The sequence below is a fragment of the Tachyglossus aculeatus genome, chromosome 7, assembly GCF_015852505.1.
Source record: "Tachyglossus aculeatus isolate mTacAcu1 chromosome 7, mTacAcu1.pri, whole genome shotgun sequence".
Taxonomy (NCBI): Eukaryota; Metazoa; Chordata; class Mammalia; order Monotremata; family Tachyglossidae; genus Tachyglossus; species Tachyglossus aculeatus.
Genome location: NC_052072.1, coordinates 28199701 through 28226491, shown reverse-complemented (window position 1 = coordinate 28226491; position 26791 = coordinate 28199701). Strand labels below are relative to the sequence as shown.

At 51.0% G+C, this 26791-nt stretch overlaps 1 protein-coding gene across 2 annotated transcripts; it reads right to left on the bottom strand.

Moving 5' to 3' along the window:
* Nucleotides 1-312: 312 nt before the first annotated feature.
* Nucleotides 313-26077, bottom strand: ADIPOR1 (adiponectin receptor 1). Of its 2 annotated transcripts, none has more exons than XM_038749444.1 (8): nucleotides 25955-26077; nucleotides 11943-12177; nucleotides 10049-10165; nucleotides 8992-9163; nucleotides 8243-8429; nucleotides 7204-7391; nucleotides 1820-2013; nucleotides 313-1179 (listed from the first exon to the last, which is right to left on the bottom strand). In XM_038749444.1, exons 2-8 carry the CDS (start codon nucleotides 12081-12083, stop codon nucleotides 1051-1053), a joined length of 1128 nt encoding a protein of 375 aa, XP_038605372.1. In that variant the 5' UTR covers nucleotides 12084-12177; nucleotides 25955-26077; the 3' UTR covers nucleotides 313-1050. The 2 variants fall into 2 exon arrangements, with proteins under 2 accessions (XP_038605372.1, XP_038605373.1); XM_038749445.1 differs by lacking the exon at nucleotides 25955-26077 and adding an exon at nucleotides 17075-17214.
* Between the last annotated feature and the right edge of the window lie 714 nt (nucleotides 26078-26791).

Sequence of the window (26791 nt, the reverse complement as noted above, 5' to 3'; positions counted from 1 at the left end):
TCCGTTATCTAATTTGTGGATGAATCAGCTTTGGAAAGAGTGGCAGAGGGGAGGAGGAGGGAATTGAAGTGACAAAATAAAGATTATTGAGTACGTGCGCGGCTTCTCGTCGCAGTGGAAAAAAAACGCTGGCTTATTTACCAGAGCGGCAGAATTTTTTTTTCCCCAGGGGCTCCAACTCACAGATCTGTCCTTTGCCCCGCGACGGCATCCCTTCCTTACCCGCGCTTGCCTTCTGGGCCTAACCGCCTGTTGCCCAGGCAACTGCAGCCAGGTCGGTCAGAGCGCTCGCCCCTCACAAAGGCACGGAGAGACACAGAATGATCTCTTTATTAGACAAACCTAAACGCAAAGGCTGAGATGGACCGAAACCCCTAAAATCAGGTACCTCCTTCTACTATCCATAAAGTCTTCGCATTAAGATACACGGCAATGATAGAAGATTTCTTTTCAAGCTTAGTATTAAATATTAAATATCTCCATTTGAATTTTACATTATTCTGCCAGGGACGGGGGGGGCGGGGGAAACAAAAATGAATTAAAACTTAAGTTACGTGAACCCCGGGCTCAAGGCCACCAGTAGCTGGGTGAACACGGTGGCTGGATTCCTACTGCTGCGTATGCTGGTCTGGATCCCTGAAAGGGGGGACCCCTTGAAGAGTGTGTGCTACAAAATGGGAGGAGAGTCTTAAACCATGAGACTGGGCGGAGGTTCTGGGCCCGTTTCCGCCTGGAGACTCGACTCTTCTTGCTTTTTTCCCCCTAAAGGGACAGGGAAACCTCAATGTGAGTTTTAAAATACTGTCTGCGCAAGGGATCCCGGTGGCCTCCCGGAGGGGGACGACTTCAGGTAGGCTTTGCTCTCCCAAGTTTCCGGTTCTGGAAAGTCTCTGCCCTCCCGGGCGCGGGGGCCGAGGCTCGGTCGGTGAGGAGTCTGTTTTGAGGTTTCATCCACCAACAGACAGCTCAAAGTCTTCCTTGCGCTTAGGCAATGGAGAAGTTTTAAAAAAGCACTTGGGAAGCTGGTCCTCCTCCTCCGGGAGGGTGGGCTCAGAGGAGGGAGTCGTCCGTGCAACCACCTTCGAGGCCGTAACGGAATTCTTGAAGGTTCGAGACCCCGTAGAAATGGATGAAGGCGGCAGCCACCACTAGGACGTGGAAAATTTGGTGGGACTGGAACTGCGTGAAGAGACAGACAGTGGGAGAGGGAGAGGAAGGGAGAGGGTGGGTCAGTTAATCGGTCAGGCCCTGCCAGCTGCAGAGCCCCGTACAAGCGCAGAGGAAAACTGCAGAGGAAGAAGCCCCGGATAACAGTCCGGTAGGGAAAGAGAGTAGATTCAGATATAGTGGTTTCACCCCGCATTCTGGCTTGGGCATCATTAAGGAGCTCGGGGATGTCTGTCCGACAAAGTGAGCCCGTTTGGACACAGTGTCCTGGGGGGGTTAGACGAAATGGTCTGGGCGCACGCCTGCGACGCTGGACAGGGTGAACGCTCCATACGGCGTGAGTTTTCCATGAGAGTTTTGGCAAGAATGTCACCCCCTCACACGAGAGGAGACCTGGTATACCAATTCAGAAATAAGCACAAAGGATAGAAGGGCAAGACATCAGAGAAATACAAACGTGAAACAAACCTACCAGGTACGGAGCTATAATTGAGAGTCACCAGAGTGAGTGGAGTAAATGGGGAACCGGGGTGGGGGGCTAAGCTGGGAAGGCTTTAGGGAAGAGCTGTCTGCCAGAGAAAACGGCCTGATTCCCTGAACTCCCAGGACCAGCCCCCGCCCCTGCCCCAGTTGCGGGGAGTCCCTTCCTTACCCAAATGTCAAATTTGCCGGGGAAGAAGCGTTCTGGAATTCGAGCGGCATACAGCCCGGCCCCGGTGATGTACATCACTGCCATGAGGAAGAACCAGCCCATCTGGCCTACTGTGGTGGCCTTGACAAAGCCTTCTGCAATGGTGAAGTGCATGGTGGGGACGACACCGCTCAGGCCCAGACCCAGGAACACTCCTGGAGGAACACAGAGGGGAAGGAGAGAACCATCAATCAGTCAATCAATCGTATTTATTGAGCACTTACTGTGTGCAGAGCACTGGACTAAGCACTTGGGAAGTCCAAATTGGCAACATATAGAGACAGTCTCTACCCAACAGTGGGATCACAGTCTAAAAGGGGGAGACAGAGAACAAAACCAAACGTACTAACAAAATAAAATAAATAGAATAGATATGTACAAATAAAATAAATAGAGTAATAAATATGTACAAACATCTATCCATATATACAGGTGCTGTGGGGAAGGGAAGGAGGTAAGATGGGGGGGATGGAGAGGGGGAAGAAGGGGAGAGGAAGGAAGGGGCTCAGTCTGGGAAGGCCTCCTGGAGGAGGTGAGCTCTCAGTAGGGCCTTGAAGGGAGGAAGAGAGCTAGCTTAGCTTAACGCCATCAGCATTAGCGGCCAACTGAACTGAGTGGCTATTGAGATCAGGACTCGGTACTTCATGTTCAAGAATGGATGGTAACAAGCAAAAGAAATGCGGCTCCTGCCCTTAATAATAATAATAATAATAATGGCATTTGTTAAGCGCTTACTATGTGCGAGGCACTGTTCTAAGCGCTGGGGGGGATACAAGGTGATCATGTTGTCCCACGTGGGGCTCACAGTCCTAATCCCCATTTTACAGATGAGGGAACTGAGGCTCAGAGAAGTGAAGTGACTTGCCCAAGGTCACACAGCAGACATGTGGCGGAGCCAGGATTCGAACCCATGACCTCTGACTCCAAAGCCCAGGCTCTTTCCACAGAGCCACGCCGCTTCTTGCAATCTGATGAGTGAGACAAGTGAACAGAAACAGCCAAAGATACACGGGGAAAGCATAAGGGCGGAGGCTCGGATGATAGAAGCGACAGGAAGTGAATGCGTAACTGAGAAACACGAGAGCTGAGGGATGGAGTAATCAGGGAATGCTTCCTGGAAGCTGTGGCTTTTTAGAAGGCTTTGAAGGTGGGGCGGGATGAGCCTGGGGGATTTGTTGGGGGTGGGAGACCCTTGGAGAGGGAGAGGTTTGAGCGGTGGGTCAGAGGTGGGAGAGCTGCAGGGAAGGTACAGCTTGGCTTGTTGAGGAGCAAAGGGTGAACGGAGGTGTAGTGAGGGGAGGCAATGGAGAGGTGACAGGGATTCAGCTGGTGAGGCGTTTTTAAGACAATGCTAGGAGTTTTGGTTTTAGGTGGAGAAAAATGCAGAAACCACCAGAGGTCGAGGGGGGCAATGATAGGTTCCACGTGGCATCTTTAGAAGATACCACCAGCAGCTGTAGGTTGGAGATACTGAAAACGGGAGGGGATTGAGGAGAGACCGATAAGGGGATTTTTTTTTTTACAGTCATCCGGCCGGGAGGTGATGAGGGCTTGAACCGGGGTGGGGACCATCAAAGGTGGGGAGGAAGGGGTGGATCCGGGAACTATCCACGTGTAGTAACCACTGAACTTAGAGGGTGATGGCTTGACGCCTGAACTGAAATCCAAAGTGGCCCCAGTTACCCAGCTCTTTGGTTACCTAGCCACTTCTAGACTGTGAGACCACCCTTGGGTAGGGACTGTATATGTGGCCAACTTGTACTTCCCAAGCGCTTAGTCCAGTGCTCTGCACACAGTAAGCGCTCAATAAATACGATTGATTGATTGAGTATTCTTTGCAAAGCACATCTGAACCGCAGGAGATCTCGCACCAACCTAATGCCTGGCTTCCAACGAGCTCCGATAATCCCTCCTCTCCTCCCACACTTATTATCCCTAGAATATGCTAAGGGAATCAAATGATTCACCCACGGTATCGCCCCTGGTCTGGAGAACAAAATCAATTTCTCCCGCAGTCACCACCACCAAACTGTTTGCTTAGGCAGGGGCTAATCTTGGGATTCAGTGAGCTCCCCTGGAACCCTAAATTCTTCTGGGCAGCAATATAGCCATCTCCTAGTTCATCAGCCCTGCCGGGGCACACGAGTCTAAGAGCTGCCCGGAAAGGGTTAAGGCCCCGAGGATGTTTACAGAGTCTAAACAGACAGAGGGTTTGTGGTAAGCTGCAGTGCCACTTCCAGTAATGAAGTCTTAAAAATAGAGCCCAGATGCCATGCCGCAAAGAAAGTCAAGTGGGCAAGGGCTGCTACACTAGTCCTTACCAATGTTTATTCTTTAAGAGGGTGACTTTTTTCCCCATTCACTGAAATCAAACCACACCAGGCCTCCCACGCCCCTTTCGCCAGTCCTGAGGGCTTGTAACTGTGAGCCCACTGTTGGGTAGGGACCGTCTCTATATGTTGCCAACTTGTTCTTCCCAAGCGCTTAGTACAGTGCTCTGCACACAGTAAGCGCTCAATAAATATGATTGATTGATTGATTGTAACTCTTAAACCTATCATTCATTCACTGTCGTGACTGAGCCCCCCCCTCCACCTTTTTCTCCGCTCCTCCTCCCCTCCCCATCGCCTCCACTCCCTCCCTCTGCCCTATCCCCTTCCCCTCATTCAGTCATCTTTATTGAGAGACTGGTGGAAAGATAAATCCCATTACAGCAGGTTAATGTTTTTGTCTTAATAAATGATGCTCTGCACACAGTAAGCACACAATAAATTCATTCGCTCATGCAATCGCATCTATTGGATGCTTACTGTGTGCAGGGCACTGTACTAAGCGCTTGGGAAGTACAAGTCAGCAACATATAGAGATGGTCCCTACCCAACCCCACAGCACTTGTGTATATTTGTACATATTTATTACTCTATTTTATTAATGGTGTGTATATATCTATAATTCTATTTATCTATTTTGATGGTATTGACACCTGTCTACTTGTTTTGCTGTCTGTCTCCCCCTTCTAGACGGTTAGCCCGTTGTTGGGTAGGGACTATCTCTATCTCTTTCCAAGTGCTTAGTACAGTGCTCTGCACACAGTAAGCATTCAATAGATGTGACTGCATGAATGAATGAATTTATTGTGTGTTTACTGTGTGCAGAGCATTATTTATTAAGGCAAAAACATTAACGTGCTGTAATGGGATTTATCTTTCCAATGGTCTCCCTTTGGTGATGAATTGCAACTTCCTTAATAATAATAATAATAATAATAATAATAATAATGGTGGTATTTGTTAAGCGCTTACTATGTGCAAAGCACTGTTCTAAGCGCTGGGGGGATACAAGGTGATCAGGTTGTCCCACGTGGGGCTCACAGTCTTAATCCCCATTTTACAGATGAGGGAACTGGGCACAGAGAAGTGAGTTGCCCAAAGTCACACAGCTGACAAGTGGCGGAGCCGGGATTTGAACCCATGACCTCTGACCCCAAAGCCTGTGCTCTTTCCACTGAGCCACGCTGCTTCTCTTAACCCACAAGCCCCATCTTTAGTTACAGTGGCTTTTGGCTGGAGGTTTCTTCCAACACCCCTGGCAAAATTGGGTAAACTACAAGCCGAGGGCCAAAATCCAGCACAGGCTGGACTAGGAAAGCTGGGAAAAAAAGGACCTGGTTGGGACTCAGTCAATAATAACAGTAATAATGATGGTATTTGCTAAGCCCTTACAATGTGCCAAGCACCGTTCTAAGCACTGGGGTAGATACGAGGTAATCAGGTTGCCCCAGGTGGGCTCACAGTCTTAATCCCCATTTTCCAGATGAGAGAACTGAGGCCCAGAGAAGTGAAGTGACATGCCCAAGGTCACAGAGCAGACAAGTGGCGGAGCCGGAATTAGAACCCATGACTTTGACTCCCAAACCCGTGCTCTTTCCACTAAGCCACAATGCTTCTCCTATCTCCTTCTCTTCACTTCTTCCATCTTCTCTTTTGTGATCCTTGGGTTGGCCAAATCTTTCGTTAAAAACATCTATTTTTTCACATAGCCTAGATGCTCTGTTGCTTCCCCTACCTGAAATTTAATTTACCGTCTGTCTCCATTGCTCGATCATAAACTCCTCAAGGGCAGGGATCGATCATGTCGACCAACTGCGTCTACTAAACTCTCCCGAGTGCTTAGCGCTGTGCGCTGCCCCAAGTACGCGCCCAATAAATACCATTGCTCGGATGATTGATCTGCCATTCCGCTCCGTTTTCTGTGCTAGTTCCTAGCTGGTGACCATGCCGTTCACGTCCTGGAACTTCCCGGGGATCTGCCCAGATGGCTAATGCTTTACCAGTATGAATTTAAGACGGCTTTACGCGGAAGCCCCAGCACCACATGTCAAAACACTCTTTGGCCTCTACTGGATGGCTGCCTCACATCTCACCCCCACCTCAATCAAATCTCCCACCTTAATCAAATCTCAGTGACTCTCCCCCCTCTTCAAAGCCTTATGGAAGGCACATCTCCTCCAAGAGGCCTTCCACAGCACACGTATGTACATATCTATAATTTATTTAGGTTTGTTTCCCCTCTCTAGACTGTCAGCTCATTATAGGCAGGGAATGTGCCTGTTTATTGTTGTATTGCTTCCCCTCTCCAGACTGTCAGCTCAATATGGGCAGGGAATGTGCCTGTTTATTGTTGTATTGTACTCTCCCAAACGTTTAGTACAGTGCTCCGTAAATACGACTGAATGAAATCTCTCCTCTAGACTGTAAGCTCATTGTGGAGAGGAAACGTGTCTACCGACTCCGTTACACTGTACTCTCCCAAGCTCTGCACACAGTAAGTGCTCAAAAAAATACAACTGATTGAGAACCTAGGCAGGACCTATTTAGGGTAGGAGAGTACAGGACAGCACTCTCTCTAGCACTGAGCTAGTCAATGGAAATTACCATGGCACATGTGAAAATCTCTCTCTTCTTCCAATCCCCCCTTGCCCCCTTGCCAAAGGGCAGAAGGGGTGAAGTGTCCAAGGGAGGATGGTCAAAGAGTGCTTCAGGGAGTAGACTTGGCTCTGGAAATCAGGAGGGACAAAGATTCATTCAGTTGTATTTATTAAGTGCTCACTGTGTGCAGAGAACTGTACTAGGCGCTTGGGAAGTACAAGTTGGCAACATATAGAGACGGTCCCTACCCAACAGCGGGCTCAAAGATAAACACCTCGCTTCTGTCTGTTATTCCTGGAGCTCGTGAGACTTCCACACCCTTTTCCCTTAGTCAGGATACCAAGCCCCAGGCCCCACCGTGCCAGTGCTGTTCCGAGCCGGGGCCCTAAATGGATCCCGCGACCGAAGCTCACTCACCTGCTCTTGTCTGCCGGTGCTTGGGGGTGGCAAACCGGTCCCACTGGGCCACAATGATGGCAGAGATGCCCAGAACACAGACGATGGAGAGGTAGATGAGCCGAGGCTGGGGGGAGCAGTAGAACGAGTAATAGAGCCAGGGGACGAAACTTCCCATGATTAGCAGAGCGATCCCTGAATAATCCAGTCTAAAAAACCAGCCAGACACAAAACGAGTCAATGACGGAAAACACCATCGTGCGGGTTACTTCGTGCCCCACCCTGGCCTTCCACTTTTGGAGCCCTGGTGCCTCCGATCCAGGGGCCTGGTTCCCTTCTTGATCCATTTCCCACTTAACCCTCCGCGGCCTGAGGGATCCCCAAAGGGAAACTGTTTTCTTTACCTCAAGGCTGCACTGATTTCTAGAAGCCCGATTCTGGGATCCCTTTCCCGCCTCCTAATCGGAGAGGGACCGCTGAAACCCCCCAGGCCCAGAAGGCCTGCTAAATCAGAGATTCTGCCGCCGGCCAGCCATCCTGCCAGCCCCCTGAACCCAGCCCCCAAGCTCGGGCAGGCTCTGGTAAACTGCTCTTCCCCAACCTCTGGAAATCTCTCGGAGACCAGCTGGAGGTCACTGGGAGTGTAACAAACAGCTGGTGATGAAAACAGTCTAGAAACAAACCGAGTAATTCGCCTGGGCACTAGGATGTCAGGCACCTAAGGCCTCTCGCCTTGCGTGGGTGGCGGAGATAAGCTTGGCTCGAGAAATGGGAGGAAACCCCAGCTAACATCACTCCACCCTGCCTTGGGTCCAGGCCAGCGGGAAGTTAAGTGAGGGAAGCGAGGACCAGGAAAGCCGTCCACTGCCACCTTATGTGTAGTCATCAAACTCTACGAGCAGGCAACAGCGGGTGACGGGGCTGAGTTGGCTTATGTGGAGGATGAAATAAAACATTTTTATCATTTTAGTTCCAACGCGCTGAGCCTTCGTTCTCCTACCCATAACCAGGGAGGATATACAAGCCTCATCCTGAACCCGCGGGCATCCTTGTCACTCACTTGGAGAATGTCCGGGAGACCTTTTCGGAATGACAATAAACAGTGTGAAAGAGCCAGGAGAAGCTGAGGCACAGCACGGCACCCAGAAAGAACATCCCAAAGACCACCTTCTCTTGCAGGGGAGCCATGAAGTACATATTTGGTCTGAGCATGGTCAAGATCCCCAGAAAGAGAAACAGCACAAAACCTGCAGGGAGAAGAATGGAGTCAGTCAGAGAAAGGGAGAGGAATGCCCAAGGCCTGGAGGAAGCGGGGAGATCCTTTTGGATGTGACCTATGCAACGAGATGCCATTTTAAACCCAGGGGTCAAGGACTGAGCTGTAAAAATTCCTGGAAATATGGCCAAGGAGAAACAGTTCTTCTCTTATAAGCCCAACAAATCGGTCATTGTTTTTACTGAAGCATTTTGCTTTTTTTAATTTTTTTTTATTTAGAGACAGGAGCTGGGGGTCAGGAGGGAGCTGGCACGCTCTCTCGTGTGCGCACGCGCTCCCTCTCTCTTTCTCTCTCAGAGAAGCTCCCAACCCCGAAATTCTTGTAGCCCCTTTCAATGATTATCTAGTCTACCTTCTTCAAAGCCAGCATCTAAGGGGACAGCCAAGGTCATAGGCACCTCCTAAATACTGGAGGAGGGGGAGAGGAGAAGGGTGAGGCCCGCCCCCACACTGCCGGCCCTCTGGCCAGCGGACAGGGTGGCATCTTGCCGCCGTCTCGGGGCGGGGAGGGGTTGTCTTCCTCTCCCACTCACCCAGGAGATGGGTCCAGATGTTGCCCGTCTCGGTATGGATGCGGAAGATGCTCTTGAAGCAAGCGCGGAAGGAGGGCATGGGCGGCCGGTGCCCGTGCAGCAGGTAGTCGTTGTCCTTCAGCCAATCGGGGAGCACGTTGTAGGGGATGACCCGCCAGCGGCCTTCCCATACCTGCAATACACGTAACCCGGCTAGGCCCGATCCTGGGGACCGCTGGGCTCCCAGCGGACGAGGTGAGGTGGAGGGCCAGCCTGGGGTGAATTCACCACTAGGGAGTCCCCGGGGAATCAATCAATCAATCGTATTTATTGAGCGCTTACTGTGTGCACAGCACTGTACTAAGCGCTTGGGAAGTACAAGTTGGCAACATAGAGAGACGGTCCCTACCCAACAGCGGGCTCACAGTCTAGAAGGGGGAGACAGAGAACAAAACAGAACATATTAACAAAATAAAATAAATAGAATAGATATGTACAAGTAAAATAAATAGAGTAATAAATACGTACTAACATATATACATATATATACAGGTGCTGTGGGGAAGGGAAGGAGGTAAGGCGGGGGGGTGGCGAGGGGGAGAGGAAGGAGGGGGATCAGTGTGGGAAGGCCTCCTGGAGGAGGTGAGCTCTCAGTAGGGCCTTGAAGGGAGGAAGAGAGCTAGCTTGGCGGATGTGGGGAGGGAGGGCATTCCAGGCCAGGGGGATGACGTGGGCCGGGGGTCGACAGCGGGACGTGCGAGAACGAGGGGAAGAGCAGGGAAACCCGTTGGCTCCGATACTGACCCTGTCCCTGAAGAGAAACGGGTTCGGAGTTAGCGGGTTTTAAAAAAGGCAAAGCGTGAGGGAGGATGGCAGAAATCCGAGCCGTCCCCGCACCCGGCTCAGGCCAGCCTTCCTCCTGCCAAGAAGACGACCCACCCCCGTCATACGCCCCCATCGACCCACGGCCCGCTTTGACCTGGGGACCCTGCCGGGAGCTTCCCAGCCGGGCGGCTGCCCTACCGCCCTGGCCCGCTGCTCGCTACCCTACTCCGGGGCAGATGCTCTCAGCCGCCACCTTATAGACAAATTCCTCCATCTTCTCCATGGCATGGTGGGCCTGCAGGGGCAGCGTCAGGACCCGCACTTCCTCCTCTTCCTCCTGAGGGACCGGGCATGTTTGCTCTTCTTCGACCTACAGGAGGGAAGGCACACTCAACCATCTCCCCGACACCAGCGTGTTAAATATCCGAAAAGGCCGGGAAGCCCACTACATAGCACCACGAGGCTCTCCGCACCCGAGGCCCAATTTCCTTGCGTTCACAGAAAGATTCCACTGGGGGAAACACCTTCCGAGGCCCGAGATTCAGCTGGTATCCAGGAGACTGACTCTCCGAGGGCCAGGAAGCCCCCTTCTCCGAAGCGGTCATCTGCCGCTCTCAATTTCGCTTCCTCCAAATTCTTCTCCCCAAGGCTTATGCGGAACCCAAACGAGGAAGAAAATTCAATGCCTCGGAGGGGGGCCGTTCTCAACCCTGACGAACTGCATTCTGCTGGCAAGAAATCCTGTCTCCAGACACTGGCAGAACCTTTTGAAAGATCTTTGCTTTGACATATGTTGCCAACTTGTACTTCCCAAGCGCTTAGTACAGTGCTCTGCACACAGTAAGCGCTCAATAAATACGACTGATTGACTGATTTGCTTCTCTAAGCTGGCAGTCCCTGGGGTCTCTGCATGAAAGGGCAGAGAATAATAATAATAATACTAATGGCATTTATTAAGTGCTTACTATGTGCAAATTATAATAATAATAATGATGGCATTTATTAAGCGCTTACTATGTGCAAATTATAATAATAATAATGATGGCATTTATTAAGCGCTTACTATGTGCAAATTATAATAATAATAATGATGGCATTTATTAAGCGCTTACTATGTGCAAATTATAATAATAATAATGACGGCATTTATTAAGCGCTATGTGCAAATTATAATAATAATAATGATGGCATTTATTAAGCGCTTACTATGTGTAAAGCACTGCTCTAAGTGCTGGGGAGATTACAAGGTGATCAGGTTGTCCCACTTGGGGCTCACACTCTTAATCCCCATTTTACAGATAAGGGCACTGAGGCCCAGAGAAGTGAAGTGACTTGCCCACAGTCACACAGCGGACAATTGGCGGAGCCGGGATTTGAACCCGTGACCTCTGACTCCAGAGCCCGGGCTCTTGCCGTTGAGCCACGAATCCTCAGTGAACGGAGTCCCCAGGTAGAGTCTCTCATCCTGTGAGAATGCTGGCACTGACAATAGCTGTCAGGGAGGACGGGGCTTCGGAGCCAGCTTAACGGAAGGGGAGTCGGGTCAACCCTCGATCCCCCCGGGGAAGATACCTGGTACGCTCTAGGCAAGCGGCCTCCGGCATCGTCCCTCACTGTGTCCCCAGGCCTCCACCCCACAGCCCGGGGGGAGGAGCAAACATCTAGTGGGGTCTGGACGACCCAAAGCACCTTCCTAAGTCTCCCTCTCTGGCCTTTTACGCTCAGTGTGGCAAGAAGGAAAGGAAAACTTTGGGGGAGGGTTCTCTCCTTAGAGAAAAGTGCTTCTAGAATGCCCTTTTAATAATGTGGACCAGCCCGCTAAAGAGCAGGGACAGTGAGAGGCCTAAGGGGCGAAGGCTGACTCGGGAAGTACTCATCTTTTTTTGTTTGGAGGAGTCCCCGAGGCTCGAGGGGCACCTCGCCCCCCGTCCCGAACGCCAGCAGGGGAAGGAGGAAGGGGCTGCATGGTGAGCAAAAACGCATCAGGGGTCACAAGGCCCCAAACATGCCCCAGCCCATTCCCAGCACACATAATAAGATGCCCAGGGCGGAGCCTTGGATCGCCAGGGCCAAGTTCTACGGGTGGGCTGTGGTTCATTACTTGGGGACCCCGGGGCTGGCGGCAAGCGCGGGGACCCGTGACTTACTTTGGTCGAGTTGGCGACGGCCCGCTTGCCCTTCTCCTCTAGCAGGGGTCCCAACTCGGCCAGCTCCACCGTGTCTGTCTCCCGAGTGTTGGTGGGAGCCCCGCTGCTCGGAGGCCCCGTGGATGCTTTGCGGGAAGACATCTGGCCAGTGCGTCGGCGACCCGTAGCTTCAGCTTGGGTGATGGCTGGGGTGTCCCAGCCCCAGAGGGCAGAGATCTCCCCAGGCCGGTGGTCGCTAGGAGCAAACACATGAACCCAAGTGACGTTGGTGACGTGTGCCCGTGGCTTGGGATTTCAAGAGTACCACGTGGAGTTAAGCACAGTGAAGAGTCCCTCTCTCCAACCCTCACTCCTCATTCTGTCCCGTCCTGGCCCAGGGTCGTCACTGTCCTGACTGGCCCTAGGAAGACCAGGGCACAACTGAGGAATTTGAGATTCCCTCCAAGGTGGACCTAGTCAACCTCTGGTTTAGTCCCAGGACCAAGCTGGCCTTCCTGGGTTCGGACTAGACCGGACCCTCCCGAAGTCATTACAGATGGGAGATAGAGTCTGGCTCAAAGCTGGCTCAGAACCAGAGCAATTTCCACAGACAGGAGCAGAACAGGACTCGCCTCATTGAATTTGGTTCATTCATTCGATCGTATTTATGGAGCGCTTACTGTGTGCGGAGCACTGTACTAAACACTTGGGAAAGTACACCACAACAATAACACAATAAACGGTGACATTCCCCGCCCACAGTGAACACAGTCACCCAAATCTACATGTCTGCCCCTGCTCTCTCTCCCTCCCGCCAGGCTCACATCTCCTCCTGCCTTCAGGACATCTCCATCTGGATGTCTGGCCGCCACCTAAAACTCAACATGTCCAAGACTGAACTCTTTGTCTTCCCTCCCAAACCCTGCCCTCTCCCTGACTTTCCCATCACTGTTGACGGCACTACCATGCTTCCCGTCTCACAAGCCCGCAACCTTGGTGTCATCCTCGACTCCGCTCTCTCGTTCACCCCTCACATCCAAGCCGTCACCAAAACCTGCCGGTCTCAGCTCCGCAACATTGCCAAGATCCGCACTTTCCTCTCCATCTGAACCGCTACCCTGCTCGTTCAAGCTCTCATCCTATCCCGTCTGGATTACTGTATCAGCCTCCTCTCCAATCTCCCATCCTCTTGTCTCTCCCCACTTCAATCCATACTTCACGCCGCTGCCCGGATTGTCTTTGTCCAGAAACGCTCCGGGCATGTTACTCCCCTCCTCAAAAATCTCCAGTGGCTAACAATCAACCTGCGCATCAGGCAGAAACTCCTCACCCTCGGCTTCAAGGCTGTCCATCCCCTCGCCCCCTCCTACCTCACCTCCTTTCTCTCCTTCTACAGCCCAGCCCACACCCTCCGCTCCTCTGCCGCTAATTTCCTCACCGTGCCTCGTTCTCGCCCATTCCGCCGTCGACCCCCAGCCCACATCCTCCCTCGTCCTCCACGGTCTGGAATGCCCTCCCTCCGCAAATCCGCCAAGCTAGCTCTCTTCCTCCCTTCAAAGCCCTACTGAGAGCTCACCTCCTCCAGGAGCCCTTCCCAGACTGAGCCCCCTCCTTCCTCTCCCCCTCCTCCCCTTCTCCATCCCCCCCGCCTTACCTCCTTCCCCTCCCCACAGCACCTGTATAGATGTATATATGTTTGTATGTATTTATTACTCTATTTATTTTATTTGTACATATTTATTCTATTTATTTTATTTTGTTAATATGCTTTGTTTTGTTCTCTGTCTCCCCCTTCTAGACTGTGAGCTCACTGTTGGGTAGGGACCGTCTCTATATGTTGCCAACTTGTACTTCCCAAGTGCTTAGTACAGTGCTCTGCACACAGTAAGCGCTCAATAAATACAATTGAATGAACTGAATGAATGACAGTCTAGAGCGGGACAGACATCAATACAAATAAATAATATTAGAAATATGTACATTAGTTGAGGCTGGGAGTAGGGGAGGGCAAAGGGAGCAAGTCAGGGCGACGCAGAAGGGAGTGGGAGATGAGAAAAAGTGGGGTTTAGTCTGGGAAGGCCTCTTGAAGACGTGCCTTCAATAAGGCTTTGAAGAAGGGGGAGTGGTTGTCTGTCGGATTGGAGGAGGGAGGGCATTCTTTCACGTCACCCCGTGGGTCAGCTCACAAACCCAAAGAGAGCAGGCAACCAACACCTCTGAAGAATCAGTGGTTACGGAGCAGAATTATATTTCAGCTCCACCCATAGGACGACATGGAAGATGTAAGCTCATTGTGGGCAGGCGATATGTCCATTAACTTCGTTATAGTGTAATCTCCCAGCACTTAGTACAGTGCTCTGCCTGCAGTAAGCACTCAATAAACAGTGACTGATTGATGAGCTAGTCCATAAGGGAGAGAAGCCCTTCTTCTTTAGGCTCTACCGGGGCCAAGCAACTGGATGATGGGACCTGCCTCTCAATCAATCAACGGTACTTACTGAACGCTTACTATGTGCAAAGCACTGCTCTGAGCACTTGGGAGGGTAACACAGAGTTGGTAGACGTGTTCCCTGCCCAAAAAGAGCTTATATTTCCTGCCTCTTCCGGCCCAGGCGCCCAGCAGTCGGGTGACTAAGCCTCAGCCCCCATCAGTCCCCAGAGGCAGCCTTGCTTGGAAGCCACATCCTACAGGGATAGGCCCAGCCCTACACCCCACACCTCAGGGTGAGGGTGGGATGGGCCCCATGGGAGCACGGGCTTGCGAGTCAGAAGGTCAGGGGTTCGAATCCTGCCTGCTCTGTGACCTTAGGCACCTCACTTCACTTCTCTGTGCCTAGTAACTTCATCTGCAAAATGGGGATTGAGAACGTTAGCCCCAGGTGGGACAAGGATCGTCCCAGCGCTTGTATCCACCCAGCGCTTAGTGCAGTGCCTGGCACATAGTAAGTGCTTAACAGATACCACAGTTATTATTAGTAGTAGTAGTAGTATTTAATCTCTGCAGGACCATTCCTGCTCTCCTTGGGTGGACTGACTTTGCTCAAAAGGAGACAAAATGCAGTAGAACAGAATGCCCCCGATATCACCAAGATAACCGCAGGCTTAGACACAACCAGGCGGTTAAAGCCAGTTTGGCTTGGCTGCTGGTGGCTGGCGTGCTGTGGTTGGCTCTGACAGGTTTTAATGGGAGTCCGCGACTTGAGCGGCAATAACACTTGTGTAACAACCCGCCTTGTGAAAGCCGACAACCAATTCAACTGGAAACAAGCCCCTGACCACAGCCCTGCCTGACCAACTGTTGCAAGAGACTGCAACTCCTCACTATTGGCTTCAAGGCTGTCCATCATCTTGCCCCTTCTTACCTCACCTCCCTTTTCTCCTTCTCCATCCCAGCCCACACACTCCGCTCCTCCGGCACTAACCTTCTCACTGTGGCTCCTTTTCGCCTGTCCCACTGTCGACCCCCGGCCCACGTCCTATCTCTGGCCCGCAATGCCCTCCCTCCTCACATCCGCCAAATTAGCACACTTCCCCCCTTAAAAGCCCTACTGAAAGCTCACCTCCTCCGGGAGGCCTTCCCAGATAAAGCCTCCCTTTTCCTCAACTCCACCTCCCCTCCGTATCGCCCCGACTCGCTCCCTTTGCTCTACCCCCACTCCGTCCCACGGTACTTGTGTGTAAATATGTACGTATTTATAATTACAACTCTATTTTTATTAATGATGTGTACAGATCTATAATTCTTTTTATTTTTAAAGATGCTTCTGAAGCCTGTTTACTTGTTTTGACGTCTGTCTCCCCCTCCTAGACTGTGAGCCCGCTGCGGGCAGGGATTGTCTCTATTTGTTGCTGAACTGTACTTCCCAAGTGTTTAGTACAGTGCTCTGCACACAGTAAGCGATCAATAAATATGACAATGAATGAAGGAGACCGCCCCTACCACCAAGACGCTCTACTTGTTGGCTGAGGTGGTTTGGCCACGGCGACCCTGGTTGGGTTACCTTTCCGAGAGCCATCGCCAGGATCAGCCTAGAGTGCTCTGCACATAGTAAGCGCTCGATAAATATCATTGATGACGACGATCAGCCCGGAGACCCGGAAGAACTGCCAAGACAAGGAGTCCTCCGTGAGCGTTCGAGTTTCAAAACAGAGATGTCACCATCCCGGCCAACCCACAGTTGGGGTTAAGGCCCCAGGCCGCACCCTGCCCGGAGAGGAGGGAAAGGATATCGGGCACGCAGGTTGGCTGTTGGAGATCGCTGGAGTGAACCACCGACCGGCCAACTTCTCCTCCTCTAAAATACTGCAAGCTGCAGCTGAGGCTTGGCGACCTGCACTGGTCCGGCAGGAAACACGGGGGCCTGAAAAATCCTACAAGAAGTGGCGGGGCAAATGGGGAAATATCCTCACAGCAAGGCTGACCTCGAGGGAGACTTCCCTAAACTGCCAGGAAGTACGCTTCTTGCCGCATTTGGAAAAGAAAAGCAATCAATCGTATTTATTGAGCACTAACTGTGATCGGAGCACCGTACTAGACGCTTGGGAGGGTATAACAGAGTCGGTAGCCACGTTTCCCACTCCCCAACAAGCGGACGGCCTAGGGGGATAAAAGATAATCACGGCAGACACGGAAAAGCCACTCTGTGTGCCTGTGAGGCCGACGGCACAATCAGTTGCCCCTGGTAGTATTAACCAAACAGTCCGATATTCTTTGAACAAGACCGACCCACTACAAGAGGAACTTCCACAAATGACCCACAACAACCTGAGCTGCTTCTAAAAGTGACGGAAGTCGCTTCTAGGTATCTTTGAGAGACGGGAAACGTGCCGCAAAATCGGCCAATAGCCGCTGCTACTTCCAACTCGGAGACGGGGGTCCAGAGGCTAAAATCTATCCCCAGGCCGAAGTCCCTAAGCCATTAGTCCAGTCGTCGCTGACTTGTTAGACTTGTTAGACCAAACACAAGTAATATACTGTAAGCCAAGGGCAGAAATAGACTATGAAAATGTAAATGAGCCAAATCCGATGACCAGTTTGTGTTTCCAAACTCCAGGAAGAGAGATAGGAGAGGGAGATCTGATAAATAATCCAAATACCGCAAAGTTGCGGCATTCTCGTTTCCCTTAAAATAATCCTCTGGAGATTCACTCACCTCCAGTCCCGAGCTGCTGCCAGGGAATTAAGGATGAACTTGTTTTAGTTGCTGGAAGACAAGGTAGAAGGCGGGGGAGTTCAGAAGCCCAGGGACTGGATGGGTTGGGGAAGATGCCTAAACACGCTCTGCCTTGCCAGTACTCTGCGTCCCGTGCTTTGGAGGAAGCCGATTTCACCACAGAATTGCCACACCCAAACTCAATCTCCACCCCCTCCAACCCCTTCCCCATACGGCCGGATGCCATCCCTTGACCATTTTTTCGAGGTACGTGTTTTTCCATGTCCTTGCTCCACAGCAAATACAATTCCTTTGCCGATAAGTTTAAGAGAGCTCCTTCTGGCTTTCTGCGGGGCACGGGGGAAGCGGCAGGGGAAAGGAAGGAGGGTCCCTCAGTTGGGAGCAAGATAAACCTGCAGGTTGTGCCAATCCCTGGCCAGCTGGAAAGTTAAATTTTCATCCATCCTAGGGGATTTCTGAGCTACTTAGTCTGCAAACCTCCTCCCTGGGGTGGGGACAATGCCCATCGGCGACTTCGACACAACTTCTTTCTGCTCTCAGATTATTTGCTGTCCCTTTTAGACTGTGAGCCCACTGTTGGGTAGGGACTGTCTCTATATGTTGCCAATTTGTACTTCCCAAGCGCTTAGTACAGTGCTCTGCACAGAGTAAGCGCTCAATAAATACGATTGATGATGATGATGATTTGCTCACACCCTCTCCCTCCCGAACCAGAGCAGTTCAGCAACAAGCACAGATCCAAGAGCCAAACGGCCCAGGGCCTTTGCCCTTTCTAATCTTCTAAATGCCGGCTGTTCTCAGAACATTCTCCACACATTTTTAAACCTAGGAAAGGGATAGATGAGTCAAAGCGAGGGTGGGTGGAGGAGAAATGACAGGAAGGGGAAGAGGGAAAAACACACGCACACAATCTGAGTTCAGGCCCCATCTCCCTTCCTTGGTAGCCAAGTGTCACTGACTTACAGCCTGCAGTGGAAAAGTACACACTGTAACTTGCTTTAGAGGCTGTTGCAGGAAGGAAGGCCAGGAAGTTCTCGTTACACAATCAGGACAAGGCCAGAATATCACAGAGGGGATTTAGGGCCAAGGGCTCTTGGGTCAGCGGGATTAATACCAGAGATACCTGCCGGTCCTCGCGCAGGCAAGGGCGTCATTTGGTGGATGTTGGTTACGCTCTGTTAAGCACCTGGTCATCTTAGTTACTGATTTACGGTCAATCCAAATGCCAAACACACACACACGTGCGCACGCACACATACAAACCCCCTTTTAAAATTGTAAAAGATGGAGGAAGGTAGAAGGGATGATTAAAAACCGCTAAATGCACTGAGTTACTTGGACGGCCTTAACGCCACCTTGGATAGTCGTTTCACCTCAGCCTTTCCAATTAAATAAAATTCCAAGACCCAATCGGTAATTCTGCACGGTACAAAGCCCTTTGGAGAACACAACACAATTAGGAGACACGATCTCTGCTCTTAAGGATCTAATGAACTAGCAGGGGGAGACAAACACTAAAGTATATAAGACAGAGAGGAAGTGGTAAAGTATATAAGCACATAAGTGCTAGGGTGAATTTAAGTGCTTAGGTGTCACACAGTGAGAAGAACCCTGACTGACTTCACAGTTTTGGGAAAAAGAGATGAGAGAGGGGGGAGAAATGACCTGGCTGACTTTTAACCGGGAGGTTTACTTCAGTGCTCTGCCCACGGTGAGTGGTTAAGGAAACCATCAACATGGACCTTGAACTTGGCACCTCAATTAAAAACAAAACACCCGCCGCCCCCCCCCCCCCCCAAAAAACAAAACAAAAACAACCTAGCATTTCTGCACAACTGAGGCCATATCATTATCGCTTCCACACGCTTCACACTAATACCCATTTGTCAGTCCAGTTTCTTACTCATGGATGCTATGAGCTCCCTGGGCTGCGAAAAAATGTCTACAAAGTGGCATCTGGGAATGTACCAGGCAACAGAGGTGCAAGATGGAGCACTTCTATTTTGCTTCCTTTTTCAGGGTTCACCTGGGGAAACATCCAGAGTGATGCTTTGTTTTTGTTTTTTTTATTTAGGTAAACAAGGGAAAAATCAGAGCTTTGCCTTCCTCTACTAATGGGTCTCTGGTTCTACTTTCCAATCCTCATCTGATTTAGTCAGCGTGTTAGCAGGGTCCCTTAAGGCTATGTACTAATTTCCTAACAGTCTCTAGGAATCACGGCTTTACTGAGGGGGCATGGAGGATCAAGCACTCCCGGGATTTCACCTTGCAGCTCCCTTCCAAAATGCAGCTAAGGAGGGGAAGGGTCTTGCCCAGATAAGGGCTATCAATCTGAACTCTAATTTCACAAGCTAATAGTCCTACCACAAGAGCTCAATTACACAGAAGGAATGCCATGCCAGATTTCACTCTAATAGAGGTGAAACAAGAAAATGTTACCTTGAGAGTCCAAACATAATAATAATGATGGCATTTATCAAGCGCTTACTATGTGCAAAACACTGTTCTAAGCGCTGGGGAGGTTACAAGGTGATCAGGTTGTCCCACGGCGGCGGGGGGGCTCACAGTTTTAATCCCCATTTTCCAGATAAGGTAACTGAGGCCCAGAGAAGTTAAGTGACTTGCCCAAAGTCACACAGCTGACAATTGGCGGGGAGGAGATTTGAACCCATGATCTCTGACTCCACATTAAGCCATACTGCTTCTCACGTATACATAACCAGAGAAGCAGCAAGGCCTCGTGGAAAAAAGCATGGGTCTGCGAATCAGAAGGACCTGGGTTCTAATCTTGACCCTGCCGCTCGTCTGCTGTGTGACCTTGGGGAAACTCCTTACCCATTCTATGCCTCAGTTACCCCCTATGGAACATGGATTCTGTCCAACCTGTGTGCTTGACACATTCATTCAATTGTATTTACTGGCTGTTTACCGACCACAGTACTAAGCCCCTGGAGCTCACAGTATTAAATCCCCATTTTATAGAAGGGGTAACTGCGGCACAGAACAGTTAGGCGATTTACCCAAGGTCTCACAGCAAACAAGTGGTGCACTCAGGGTTAGAACCCAAGTCCTTCTAACTGCCAGACCTGTGCTTTTTTTCCAATCAATCAATCAATCGCATTTATTGAGCGCTTACTGTGTGTAGAGCACTGTACTAAGCGCTTGGGAAGTACAAGTTGGCAACATATAGAGACAGTCCCTACCCAACAGTGGGCTCACAGTCTAGAAGGGGGAGACAGAACAAAACCAAACATACTAACAAAATAAAATAAATTGAATAGATATGTACAAGTGAAATAGAGTAATAAATATGTGCAAATATGTACAAACATATTCCAGGACAACAGTAAACAGATACATTCCCTGCCCACAACAAACCTACAGTCTGGGGGGCACAGATATCAATACAGATAAATAAATTACAGATATATACATAAGTGCTGTGGGGCTGGGAGGGGGAAGAAGAGCAAAGGGGCGATGCAGAAGGGAGTGGGAGATGAGGAAAGGTGGGGGGCTTAGTCTGGGAAGGCTTCTTGGAGGAGATGTGCCTTCAATAAGACTTTGAAGGGGGTAGAGGGATTGTCGGATTTGAAGAGGGAGGGCGTTCCAGGCCAGAGGCAGGATGTGGGTCAGGGGTCGGAAGCGAGATAGGCGAGATCGAGGCACCGTGACGTGGTTAGCGCAAGAGGAGCAAAGTTTGTGCTTCGTAATAAGCGCGTAGTGAGCGCTTAACACATACCGTTTAATAAAGCCACTAAAACAAAGTCCCACTGATGCACCCATCCGCCTGACTTCCAGCAGGTGCTGGAAAATCTCAGGAAAACCACAGTCCCGTTGGGGAAAATCCCACCACTAGCCATGGTTGGAGAAATCAGATGAAAATCCGACGAGAGATTTTCCACTTCAAAGGAAAAGCAGTTCCTACATCCTGCTACTCAAGTCTACGAAGTATCAAAGTCCGGACTGATAGAAATAATAATTATTATGGTAGTTAAGCGCTTATTGTGTGCCAAGCACTGTTCTCTCCTTCCACTATTACATTTTCTAGCACTTCTGTCCACAAAAAACTCCCAGTTACGTGCTACTGCTATAGCTATTTCTCCTCCATTACTGTCCAAGACCCGAGGACCTGCTTTTCCAGGTTTTTTCACTGGACGAAGGAACACCGGTCACTGAAATGGGAGAAAAAGAGGTGCAGGAGGCCCCGTCTCCCCACTCCCGGGCAGTGGAGGGGGTTGAGGTGACGAAGGCTGCAATGCAAGGGGTCGGGGAAACTTTCTAAAGGCCGGCCGGGAATTTGGTTTCTCGCAGAACCGGTCACTAATAATCACCATCATTCATTCAATCATACTTATTGAGTGCTTACTGTGTGCAGAACACCGTACTAAGCGCTTGGAAAGTACAATTCGGCAACAGAGACCGTCCCTACCCAACGACGGGTTCATCATCATCATCATGGTATTTATTAAGTGCTATGTGCCAGGCACTGTTCTAAGCGCTGGGGTAATCAGGTTGTCCCATGTGGGGCTCCCAGTCTCATTCCCCATGTTACAGATGAGGGAACTGAGGCACGGAGAAATTAAGTGGCCTGCCCAAGGTCACACAGCAGACGACGTTTTGGGGGCCGGGCTGACCCCTGGTAGTGCCCTGATCCATTCATTCACAGAGAAGCAGTGTGGCTCTCAGTGGAAAGAGCCCGGGCTTGGGAGTCAGAGGTCACGGGTTCTAATCCCGGCTCCGCTGCTTGTCAGCTGTGTGACTTTGGGCAAGTCATTTCCTTTCTCTGTGCCTCATGTTTCTCATCTGTAAAATGGGGATTAAGGCTGTGAGCCCCACTTGGGACAACGTGATCACCTTGTATCCTCCCCAGTGCTCAGAACGGGGCTTGGCACACAGTAAACGCTTAACAAATGCCATTATTATTATTATTATTATTCAGTCGTATTTATTGAGCGCTTACTGTGTGCACAGCACTGGACTAAGCGCTTGGAAAGTTCGATACAGCAATAAAGAGAGACGATCCCTGCCCACAGCAGGCCTCCCCTCTCTCGGGGCTGCTTGCCCCGGGCTCCTGAGGCTGGGGGCGAGGGGAGGGTCCCAGGCGTCCGGCTGCCTGGACAGACTGGGCCCCGCCAAGCTCGGGGACCGCTGGGTGCCGGGAGAGGGGCCGTTTCCCCGGGGGGCAGTCGTATTTATTGAGCGCTTACTATGTGCCAAGCACTGTTCAGTCATTCATTCAATCGCATTTATTAATAATAATAATAATGATGGCATTTGTTAAGCGCTTACCGTGTGCAAAGCACTGTTCTAAGCGCTGGGGAGGATACAAGGTGACCGGGTTGCCCACGTGGGGTTCACAGTCTTAATCCCCATTTCACAGATGAGGTAACTGAGGCCCAGAGAAGTCAAGTGACTTGCCCAAAGCCACATACCTGACAAGCGCTTAATATGTGCAGAGCACAGCGCTAAGCGCTTGGGAAGTACAACAGAGAAGCCAGCGTGGCTCAGTGGAAAGAGCCCGGGCTCTGGAGCCAGAGATCATGGGTTCGAATCCCGGCTCTGCCAACTGTCAGCTGGGTGACTTTGGGCAAGTCACTGAACTTCTCTGGGCCTCAGTTACCTCATCTGTAAAATGGAGATGAGGACCGTGAGCCCCCTGTGGGACAACCTGATCACCTTGTAACCTTCCCAGTACTTAGAACAGTGCTTTGCACATAGTAAGTGCTTAATAAATGCCATTAAAAAAAATCGGTAGCATATAGAGCCCCTACCCAACAACAGGCTCACAGTCTATTGGGTGCTTACTGTGTGCAGAGCACTGTACTAAGCGCTTGGAAAGTACAATTCGGCATCAGAGACGGCTCCCACCCCACAATGGGCTCACAGTCTAGAAGGGGGAGGCAAAACAAGTGGACAGGTGTCAAAACTGTCAGAATAAACAGAATAATCGCCGCAAACCCATCATTAATAGAATAAATAGAGGGAGAAGCAGCGTGGCTAAGTGGAAAGAGCTCGGGCCTGGGAGTCAGAAGTTGTGGGTTCGAATCCCGGCTCGGCCATTTGTCAGCTGTGTGACCTGGGGGCCAGTCACTTGACTTCTTTGTGCCTCAGTCCCCTCATGTGTAAAATTCATTCATTCTATCGTATTTATTGAGTGCTTACTGCGTGCAGAGCCCTGTACTAAGCACTTGGGAAGTCCAAGTTGGCAACATACAGAGATGGTCCCTACCCACTAGCGGGCTCACAGTCCAGAAGGGGGAGTGAGACAACAAAACAAAACATATTAACAAAATAAAATAAACAGAATAAACATGTACAAGTAAAATAAATAGAGTAATAAATATGTACAAACATATATACATAAACACAGGTGCGGTGGGGAGGGGAAGGAGGCATGGCAGGGGGACTGGGAGGGGGAGGAGGGGGCTCAGTCTGGGAAGGCCTCCTGGAGGAGGTGAGCTCTCAGTAGGGCTTTGAAGGGAGCCCTAAGCCCTCCATCTTAAAATGGAGATGAAGACTGGGAGCCCCACGGGGAACAACCTGATCACCTTTTATACCCCCACCCCCAGCGCTTAGAACAATACTTTGCACATAGTAAGCGCTTAACAAATCCAGACGTTATTATTATTATTATTATTATTATTAAATCTGTACAAATATACACAAGTGCTGTAGGCAGGGAGAGGGATGGGGGGGGCTATGGGGAGGGAGGAGAGGATAAGGGGGGCTGAGAAATACAACTGAATGAATGAATGAGTGTGGGAAGGTTTCCTCCTCCAGGAGGCCTTCCCAGACTGAGCCCCCTCCTTCCTCTCCCCCTCCCCATCCCCCCCACCTTACCTCCTTCCCCTCCCTACCGCACCTGTATATATGTATATATGTTTGTATGTATTTATTACTCTATTTTATTTGTACATATTTATTCTATCTATTTTGTCAATATGTTTTGTTTTGTTGTCTGTCTCCCCCTTAAAGACTGTGAGCCTGCTGTTGGGTAGGGACCGTCTCTGTATGTTGCCAGCTTGGACTTCCCAAGCGCTTAGTCCAGTGCTCTGCACACAGTAAGCGCTCAATAAATACGAAAAGGCCTTCCCACACTCAGCCCCCCCTTATCCTCTCCTCCTTCCCCATCGCCCCCACCCCCGCTCTACCCCTCTCCCTGCCCACAGCACTTGTGTATGTTTGTATAGATTTAATAATAAAAATATTAATAATAATAATAATAATAATAACGTCTGGATTTGTTAAGCGCTTACTATGTGCAAAGTACTGTTCTAAGCGCTGGGGGGGGATACAAGGTGATCAGGTTGTCCCCCATGGGGCTCCCAGTCTTATCTCCATTTTCCGATGGAGGGCTTAGGGCTCCCTTCAAAGCCCTACTGAGAGCTCACCTCCCCCAGGAGGCCTTCCCGGACTGAGCCCCCTCCTCCCCTTCCCCATCCCCCCCCCCCCACCCCCGGCCTTACCTCCTTCCCCTCCCCACCGCACCTGTATATATGTTTATACGCATTTATTACTCTATTTATTTAATTTACTTGTACATATTTATTCTATTTATTTTATTTTGCTAATATGTCTTGTTTTGTTGTCTGTCTCCCCCTTGGAGACTGTGAGCCCGCTGTTGGGTAGGGACCGTCTCTATATGTTGCCAACCTGTACTTCCCAAGCGCTTAGTCCAGTGCTCTCTACACGGTAAGCGCTCAATAAATACAAATGAATGAATGAATGAATGAATGTTTATTCTATTTATTTTATTTTGCTAATATGTTTTGTTTTGTTGTCTCTCTCCTCCTTCTCGACTGTGAGCCCGCTGTTGAGTAGGGACCGTCTCTCCCTGTTGCCAACCTGGACTTCCCAAGCGCTTAGTCCAGTGCTCTGCACACAGTAAGCGCTCAATATGAATGAATTAATATTTACTCTATTTTATTAATATGTTTTGTTTTGTTGTCTGTCTCCCCCTTCTCGACTGTGAGCCCGCTCGCTGTTGGGTAGGGCCCGTCTCTATACGTTGCCAACCTGGACTTCCCAAGCGCTTAGTCCAGTGCTCCGCACACAGTACGCGCTCAATAAATACGAACGAATGAATATCTATTCTATTTATTTTATTTTGTTAGTATGTTTGGTTTTGTTCTCTGTCTCCCCCTTCTCGACTGTGAGCCCGCTGTTGGGTAGGGCCCGTCTCTATACGTTGCCAACCTGGACTTCCCAAGCGCTTAGTCCAGTGCTCCGCACACAGTAAGCGCTCAATAAATACGAATGAATGAGTATTTATTCTATTTATTTTCTTAATACGTTTGGTTGTGTTGTCTGTCCCCCCCTTCTAGACTGTGAGCCCGCTGTTGGGTAGGGACCGTCTCTCCCTGTTGCCAACTTGGACTTCCCAAGCGCTTAGTACAGTGCTCTGCACACAGTAAGCGCTCAATATGAATGAATGAATATTTACTCTATTTATTCTATTAATACGTTTTGTTTTGTTGTCTGTCTCCCCCTTCTAGACTGTGAGCCCGCTGTGGGGTAGGGACCGTCTCTCCCTGTTGCCAACTTGGACTTCCCAAGCGCTTAGTCCAGTGCTCTGCACACAGGAAGCGCTCAATATGAATGAATGAATATTTACTCTATTTATTCTATTAATATGTATTGTTTTGTTCCCCGTCTCCCCCTTCTAGACTGTGAGCCCGCTGTGGGGTAGGGACCGTCTCTATACGTTGCCAACTTGGACTTCCCAAGCGCTTAGTGCAGTGCTCTGCACGCAGTAAGCGCTCAATAAATACGGCTGAATGAATGACTGACTGAATGAATGAAGGCTTCCCGGAGGAGGTGAGCTGTCAGGAGGGGTTGGGGGGGGGAGGGGGGGCTGACCTGTTCCCGAAGGGGGCCGAGCCCCGGAAGGCGGCCCGGAGGTGGTGGTGGTGCGGGGGCTACATCCCGGGGGCTGCCCGGAGGAGGAGGCGGCGGCGGGGGCTTCTCCTCAGGCCCCCGCGCCCGGCACCGGAAGGAGCGCGAGCCGCACTACGTCACTTCCGCTCGCGCGCCCCGGCGGGGGGGGCGGGGGGGAGTTGTTCCCGTCCAATCACAGGCGCCTCCCCCTCCTCGGGGGAGCCCCGCCCCCATCGGAACGCTGACACGTCATAGACCCGCCCGCGACGGGGCACCGCCCCCCAAAGGGGAGCCCCGCCCACAGCAGAACCGCGCTCCTAACGGAACCACGCCCCCATCGGAGCGCGTAGAACAGTGCTGTCACGGAGTGAGCGCTTAATGAAGGTCATCATTCTTAGCGGAGCCCCGCCCACACCAGGGCCACGCCCACAGACGGAGCCCCGCCCACATAGAGCCACTCCCCACATAGAGCCACATCGGAACCACGCCCCCGAAGGGGAGCCCCGCCCCCATCGGAACGCTGACACGTCATAGACCCGCCCACGACGGGGCACCGCCCCCCCAAGGGGAGCCCCGCCCACAGCAGAGCCGCGCTCCTAACGGAACCACGCCCCCATCGGAGCGCGTAGAACAGTGCTGTCACGGAGTGAGCGCTTAATGAAGGTCATCATTCTTAGCGGAGCCCCGCCCACACCAGGGCCACGCCCACAGACGGAGCCCCGCCCACGTAGAGCCACTCCCCACATAGAGCCACATCGGAACCACGCCCCCGAAGGGGAGCCCCGCCCACATCGGAGCCAGACCCACCGACGGAGACCC